General features: G+C 43.4%; 1 protein-coding gene across 2 annotated transcripts; it reads right to left on the minus strand.

Annotated features, from left to right (window-relative positions):
- Positions 1–497: 497 nt before the first annotated feature.
- Positions 498–6,704, minus strand: MRPS33 (mitochondrial ribosomal protein S33). 2 transcript variants are annotated; one of them, XM_003202415.5, is made up of 3 exons: positions 6,625–6,704; positions 3,847–4,102; positions 498–2,131 (listed from the first exon to the last, which is right to left on the minus strand). In XM_003202415.5, exons 2-3 carry the CDS (start codon positions 4,059–4,061, stop codon positions 2,026–2,028), a joined length of 321 nt encoding a protein of 106 aa, XP_003202463.1. In that variant the 5' UTR covers positions 4,062–4,102; positions 6,625–6,704; the 3' UTR covers positions 498–2,025. The 2 variants fall into 2 exon arrangements, with proteins under 2 accessions (XP_003202463.1, XP_085085044.1); XM_085228918.1 differs by lacking the exon at positions 6,625–6,704 and adding an exon at positions 6,504–6,523.
- Positions 6,705–8,200: the final 1,496 nt, after the last annotated feature.

Genomic DNA, 8,200 nt, shown 5'->3' on the forward strand with positions numbered 1-8,200 from the left:
CATAAACACTGCGGAATGGGGATGAACGCCAACGATTCATTGCCTGTGTTTATTTCACAGCTGTTCACTTCACAAGTCTTTTTGGATACTTTGCTGCCTTTTCCTAAAGTATACTCCCAGTGTGATGCTTTGATTCCAAGGGCAGGTTTTCTCTGTCAGGTTGCAGACAAAAGGGCTCGTTATTGCTGATTAGACCATCAAGGCTTTCACTTTCCTGTGCATGACAAGAGCTCCTTACAATCCATAAGTAGCCAGGTGGTTTGAGCAGACAAGGAAGAACAGATCTGATCCTCAGCTCCAATTAGTATTACACTGCTGAATCCACACCTATGTCTAGCAAAGACACAGGACAGCTGTGGCATTCACTGCTCTCCGTAGGCTCTGTAGATGCTGAGTCCTCAAACAGACTAAATGGAGATTCAGAAGGATAAACTTAGCAGAAGGCTGCGTAAGCATTTTATATATCATACTCAAATAAACAGGATTCCTCACACATCCAGAGTTTAAGATTGTGTATACTTTACTGGAGCAGAAATACAATCAATTTTTGTTGTGTGCACACTTCATTGTGTATATTTATACATTCACAGGAAAACAAAGCTTGCTGTTGGTGTTTTCCTCTTTAAAATGCAGAGAAAACGTTTGATTTTCAGGTTAATTTCTGAAGATGCCAAGTCCTGGCCAACATAGCTGCTGCTACTACAGGCACCAGCAGTCCACAGCTATCACGGTTAATTTGACCCTACAGCATCTCCAAGAACCTTTAATTCAATTGGCACTAGTTGAATTCATAACACTGGTGAAGGAAAAATATGAAGCTGTTACAAATTTATGTAAATCCATCAATTTCACCCATCAGAAAAGCCCCTCTAAAAACACATTTCAACAAGCTCGGTTTAGAAGTGGCCCCAGGTTAGTAGTTACCTACTTCAGAATGACTCCGTATGCAAAAATTAAGCACACCTCAAGCTTACTGTGCAAAACTTTCTGCCCCAAGTCATTCTAAGATTTGAATAGCTCTCCTTCAGTAGTTCAGCTGTTCCTCTAGGTTTCTGGGGCCAGGAAATTAAAGATGTAACTTCAAGGCACTTCCGGGCAGGATACATGTGTGGCTAAACAAAGCAGCAGAGTTACATTCTATACTTTGTGTTCCCTGACAGTGAGTGACAGGTAAAGATGGAACATACATGTAATTATTAACAACACTGAAGGAGCATAGTTATAAAAGAAAAAAAAAAAACAAAACAAAACTTAGTGCAGATCTATAAAATTGTTTTGTACCTTTTGAAGCACTTCACATGTTCAATAGGCAACTGAACTATATTCAAAATCTTTCTACATTACGTTAAATATTAAATATGTATTTTAATTAGGAGAGGGTCCTGAAAGCAGCTTCAGCCCTCGTTTTTCAGTTGCTTCTATGGCAGTATCTAAATATTCAAGGTACAATGAGAGTGCTGCAGGCAGGCAACGGAACATCAAGGATTATCCAGTGCAGAACCATAGATTCTAACAGCAACTTTAAAAAGATAATCAATGTTAAAGCTACCTGGAGCAAAACTCAACCTAATAGGCAAGATAGTAAGCAGAAGAAGTAGGAAACACTTTTTTTCTTTTCGTGGTCAAATGCAAAATGGCATTGATAGCAATGCAAGAAAGTAAAAGAGGAAAAAATAGACATTCTCCAGATCCAAAAAAACTGGAACATGGCTGCTGATGTATCTAAGAAAAACACAGAGACTTTTTTTCTTTTCCAACTATCGTTGTTACTACTTGGGTACAGGAAGGCTCTCATGATAAACAAATGTGCTACAGCATCCAGAACATTTCAAATACAGGAATTAATAACACCTAGCAAAACACTAAGACCCAAATGTACTCCCAAGATGGACTCCAGTATTTCACAACATGTTTCTTGTGCTCCAAACGAAGCTCACATACTAAGCCCCCTCCATCAAGGAACAGAAACTGTGGGTTATAGGTGTTCTTCAGTGTTTCCACAGTTGTTATATTGTCCAGTGGGCACTATTTCTTCTTGAGAGCTCTCTTTCCTTCGCCCTTCTTTGGTTTTTCCTTTCCACGAAGCTTTTTCAACCGCCTCATCTCCTCTTTGAAGTCTTGATGCTCATCTCTAAATGGGGAAGAAAAGAAAAAGTTGCTCTATTTCTTGGAATATCTAGATGGAAAAGCTCCTTTGAACTGCATGATAATGAAAAAAAATATACGTCAACTTTCTCAAACAAGAAAGTCCATACTGGAACACAATGCAATGTACTGTGCTACTGCTAACAGTAATTTTGACTGAAATAATGTGAAAGAATTGCTCTGCATCCTTCAGAACTAACAAAGTTGCTCTTTTCAACCAGAAACAGGGTGTGTGCGTGCTCATATTCACACCTGAGCGCGTATGCATTTCTTACAGTGTTCTTACTTACTCCTTCAAACACAATGGAAAACAAATAAATGAGCAAGGATGAGAATTTCCCTCTTAGCATCTAACCCAGCAGTCTAGCAATAGCACACTGCTTTTATATGCTCTACACTAAGTTCAGGTCATTAGCTTCTGAGAAGAGAGGGGCCCGTGGAGCAATAATTAGTAGATGACACCGCTCTCAGGTGACTTCAACAATGAGTTATGAAGAAAGCATCAGCTCCTGTAGAACTTTAACGGGAAAATAAAACAGAGGAGGAGGAAGGTGCTGACAGAGATAATTAACCTTCAATAATGTTACAATAAATTCTATTTAATCTCTTAATCCATATTGTTCTGTGCAAAGTTATTTTTCAAAAGTGACAACTGCATTCAAAGTGGCCTAAAATGGCTGCACTGCTATTTTTAAACACAATGTTTCTAAACAAGAAACAAAACGTTTATAAATTATTATCAGGTCCTTTTAGTCTACAATCCTTTGTCACAAGTTTCTAAGCAGGAAATGTGATTCTTTACAAGCTCTCTATAAAGATAGCAGCTAGAGAAGGAACCCTGAGATTAGAAAGGAAGAAGGGAAAAGTACATTATTATGTCACTAGGCTTTCTGTGTCCATACACAATAAAGTGCTCACCAAAACCAAGAGTATCCTGGAGGCAGTCCTTCACAGGCCAAACTGCAACGCTAGCAATAGAAATTAATCTGTTTTGATTTTACAAGGTTAGTAGCCAGGTTTTTAAAGGCAATTCTTCAGTGCTACCTGACTGAAGTCAAAGGACTGCATTTGACACCTGCTGATGTTCATTAGCAGTGAAGTTTGTTTGTTTGTTTTTTTTTAAACTCAAGAGTGTGGAAATTCATGAAGAAAGTACACATCTGCTTTTGATGAAAATGAAATCAATAAGGGTACTTAAGTCATATTTGAATTTAATTTACTTAAGAATAAAAAGCTCCTCCAGTCAAACACAGACTTCTCTTCTAAATTTCACTTATTTTTTGAATGACTCATCAATACAGGCTAACACTTCTCAGAGCAATTTCTATCTTAAGATTATCACTTTTTTAAAGCACATTGCTTTGGCACACTCAGAACCAGACCCAGCTTTTCTCTACAGAGCAGTTCTCCTGACATCCTCACACAGAGTTAGAACTATTTCTTAAATAATGAGTTGACCATTGTGACATCTTAAGTCTTTTTCATAGAAGTTCTAATCAATCAGACACGAAAAGTTATTTAGACAGCACTCATATATTTTGCTCTCCTTGCCCTCAGTACAAGTGCCAATTTCCATAAGCACCACATTCTGAAATGGAATTTTTTCTACTCCTCTTGTCCATAAGGAAAAAATTGCAACAGAATTCATCCCCACCATTTCCATCTCCAGTCCTGCTCCCATCCCATAAGCAGGGCACTTACCTGTAGAGACCAAGAAAACGGAGTTTCTTCATGAGGGCATAGTAGGTGTTGTGAGGAGGATACCAGCTGTAGACCTCCTTCCTTCTGGCTATAGGCTGCTCACTGAATAACTTTACAACTTTCATGGATTTTGAGTCAGTTGGCCTGACAACTTCTCCAAATATCTGAGCACTCAGACGGGCCATTCGAAGGGCGTAATTGGAAACGTTGGACATTTCCCAAAGATGAGTGGGCACACATACACAGCTGGACCTTCCTGCAAACAAAAACGAGATCCACAATTCTAAGATGATCGAGCACTGCAAGCTATCCCATAATTAAGGCAATCAAACCAACTTACTGTACACTGCACACATCTGAAGTAATACATTCCTTCCACAAAAATCGGTCCAATTTCAGTACACACAGTCTTACGTATAAAGAATATGCCAACACTACTTTACACTCTAACTCAGACGTTGCAGAATTACCTATGCTGAATCACCTTCACACCGTGCCTAGTTTTTCTCAGCAGTTCTCACCAGCCTGCTCAGGGCTACCTTTTATACTCTAGGCACAGAAGCAATTACAGAGTGGACTCTGTGAAAAACAATGTCCAGCTGTGACGCTTCTGACTGCCACAAAAGCACAAGGCACAACATAAATATACTGGGAAAGCAGCCTGGAAGTTTTGCTCTTGAAAATTTCTCACTCTGTTTAAAGCACTGCATGAACTCTGCTACAAAAATAGCCTATTACCAGCACAAAGAAAGAAGCGTTTCTCCCTATCAGTCTGAACTACCAATTGATTAAAGACATCTGTCCCATCTCAATTCCATTTCCTCAACTATTCCTACCAGCTGTCTCTCCATTCTCTTTGCACATCTCCTTACATCTTTTCATTTTAAAAAAGGAAAGAAATAATTTCTCCGCATCAAATTCTTTTTGCTCCATAAAAATCTCACATCAGCAGCTTCTTATTCTTTTTAGCCGTCTCCCACCTAAAGACATCTTGCAGCAGAAACACTCTGAAGGCAAAAGCAACTCTGTTACTGGGCCCACAGAGACAGCATCCCCAGTCTCTCAAAGGGCTGGTGGAAAAGAGTTTCCTCTCTGCTAGTTAGCTCTCTTGTGAAAAGTGATGTAAGGCACAAAATGCAATCCTTTCCTGGAGTTTTAGAAAAATTCACTTTTGGGATGCAGTGGACAAGAATAAGACTTCCATGACCCTGTACTTGAAGCTGTACACTGTCTGTACTGTGTCTGTTTGAATAAATGACGACATAAGTCTCCAGAAAAATCAAGTGGAGTTTGTTCATGCACACTATGCTTCCTTTACATTTTTAAATTCTTGTTTTCACAGCTGATTCCAGAAGATAAGCACAAAAAATGAGAGAGCATGGAGCTGGGACTACAGTAATCAGCAGGACAGGACCAAGTTCATTTTAGCATGGTAATGGGGAACTATTTCTTAATAACACAAATCCAAAATATTTGTAACCCCTCTTATACACATCTATCCTGGAGTACTGATGTACAACTGCCTCCTTTCAGTCACTCCTGTTAGCAAAGCATTACAAGAGCAAGAAGAAAATAGAGCACGAAAGCAACGCAGGTATTTTGAGCCAAAGAGAATAATGGCAAGAGCAACAAAAGGGAAGGCCAAGGTCAGAGCCTCCAAAATAAGGCAACGGGCCTAACAGAAAAAGACAGCTTTCAAATGACGGCAGGGTGGCACTTCAGCTTGTGTATCTATGACACAGGGGAATGATCGCTGACTTGCTAAATCAATCATTTCAGCAAATCCAGTCCTAAATCCTACATATAGAGATAAAACAAATCATCCCCAAACTGACATCACATCACCGCTCTGAAAGTATTACCAGACTGTACTCAAATGCAAAGCTCGCTTAATCTCTTCCAATTGCAGCCTGAAGATTAAAATACCTTGAGCCCCTACATGACGCAGAGCAGTGGTTTGGGGACCTGCTTTTCACTCAGAATCATAGAATTGCTCAGGTTGGAAGAGACCTCAATGATCATCAAGTCCAACTGCAACCTAAGCCTAACTCTAATAACCCTCTGCTAAATCATGTCCCTGAGCACCACATCCAAATGGTTTTTAAACCGTTTAAACCAGGGATGGTGACTCAACCACCTCCCTGGGGAGCCTATTCCAGTGCTTAACAACCCTTTCTGTAAAGAAACGTTTCCTGATATCCACCCTAAACTTATCCTGGAACACCTTGAGGCCACTTCCCCTCGTCCTGCCACCTGTCACCAGAGAAAAGAGAACCCCTAAAGGAATCCAGACCGTGCAACCAGAGCTGGAGACCTCGGTTAATCACTGCCAGTCCAACATGTGAGAAATGAGGAAGGTGAAGGCTACACTCCATAACACCCTGCTTCAGGGTGACCTCAGGGGTGACCTCAGACTCTGATGCACTGCTGGGTAGGCAAGCCTTGCTATTTCTAGTCCTACACGATTTTTCTTCCTAACACACCAGCTTGCCTCAAACCACCTCCTTCCGGCTCAGCACAGACCAGAACCACCCCTTTCCACCTCCACAGCAGCCTCACACTCCCACAACCAGTGACACACAGCCCACCCCGGGAGCGCTATCCCCACGAACCGCGGCCATCCCAGCCCAGCCCCCAGCAAGCCCCGGCCGCTCCGCCCCTCACAGCCCCTCCTCCTCCCCGCGGCCCCTCGCTCGGGCGGGGGCACGGTTTGAACGCTGCAGTGTCCGGAGGCGCTCCGCGTGGTGCGGATCTCCCGCGCAGCAATTAACCGCTCACCCCTCACAGCCCCGCAATGACCAGCGGGCAGAGCGGGCCGGAAAGCGGAACTCAGGGCATTGCGCACGCGCGGTGTTGATCCCGCCCCGGAGGGGGGTGCGTGAGTTCTCTAATCAGCGCCTACAACTTTCCTGTCCAATGATTACCTTGTTTAAACTCAATGAATCCCAAAATATTTTATTCCATATAAACATGAATAACTAAAATATGTCGTATAAAATGACAGATATTATGTAAAATATGTTTTAGAAACTCCACTGAGACACTTCTGCTACCCCTGTGAGGCTTTGCTCGAAACAGGTCAAACAGATTGAGGGAGCTGATCCTTCCCCTCTGCCCCGCTGTAGGGAACGTACTTTAGGGTTGGGGCCTTTCCAATCCACAATGATTCTGTGATTCTTTGCAATCATTATTTGTTTATTTACATATTACAAAGGAGAAGTGTAACCCTGCTAGTCCCACTGAGGCGGTGGCCTCTTGCAGGGCGGCTGTGGTTCCTGGTCACTGTCAGCGCTCCTCTTAGGGGGCCGCCGGGCCCTCTCAGGAGAGTGACCAGGAGCGGAGGGGCTGCTGCCCTGGGCAGAGGGACCTGCTGCTGCCTCCTGCTCCATCTCCTCGCAGGGCCGCTCCGCTTCCGTCGCCGTGTGTGCAGCGGGGCCGTGACTGAGACCCGCATGAATGTCAGCCCCTGCCGTGCTGGGCTGCTCCTCTCTGCGGGATGTCGCAGTGCTGCCAGAGAGTCCGGGCCTTGAGGTGGGGGTCACCTGTGGGGAGGCTGTGGGGCCAGGGGCGGCCGCACGGCTGTCCTCCTGCCCCCTGACTGCAGGGCCCTCCTCCTGCGCCCCGGACACGTGGGCGCCCTGCAGACCCAGCAGTCTGTGGGCCTCCTCGCTGCATTGAAGCATGATGGTGTCGATGAGCCCCTGGATGAACGTCTCAGTTTCGTCCTCCAGCGCAGGCCACATCAGGTCTATCAGCTCCTCTCTGTTCGGCATATCTTCATCCTGTTCATCCTGAGAAAGACAGAATCACTGTGAATGCCTCACTGTTTATAAATCTGAATTGTTTGAGTTAAATTGGTGGGGCAGTCTGTACTCAGTGACAGGACCAGGAGCAACCGATAAAAACTGGAATACAAGAACTTCCTTACAAATAGGAGGAAGAACTTTGCTCTTAGTGATGGAGCACTGGAACAAGCTGCCCAGAGAGGCTGTAGATTCTCCTTCTCTGGGGAGAAGTAAGATCCCTCTGGACGCTTTCCTGTGTGAGGTACTGCGGAGCAGGCACTTTAGCATGGATTTAGACTCACTTATCTCCAGAGGTCCCTTTCAACACCTATAATCCTTTAATTCTGTTATTCTTTAGAGATCCGGTGTTGTCGCCTCTGACTGTACAAGCGTGGTGCTCCAACATGGCTAACATAGATGTACAGCTCTGCATTAGTTTGTTTCTTCTGCCTTTTTTTCCTTAAAATTATGTTATTCCTCTTGTCAGCAGTGTAGAAACATGCAAATATTATTAACTCTGGGGTTTAAATAAAAATGTACTCCCACAGTATGTATGTTCATTATAACAC

This window comes from Meleagris gallopavo, chromosome 1 (genome assembly GCF_905368555.1).
Source record: "Meleagris gallopavo chromosome 1, MGAL_WU_HG_1.1, whole genome shotgun sequence".
Lineage (NCBI taxonomy): Eukaryota > Metazoa > Chordata > Aves > Galliformes > Phasianidae > Meleagris > Meleagris gallopavo.

Coding starts and splice junctions, on each gene's coding strand:
- MRPS33 (XM_003202415.5), bottom strand. CDS start 4,061: ATGTCCAACGTTTCCAATTACGCCCTTCGAATGGCCCGTCTGAGTGCT. Junction 2,132..3,846: donor CGTTTTCTTGGTCTCTACAG/GTAAGTGCCCTG, acceptor TTCCCCATTTAG/AGATGAGCATCAAGACTTCA.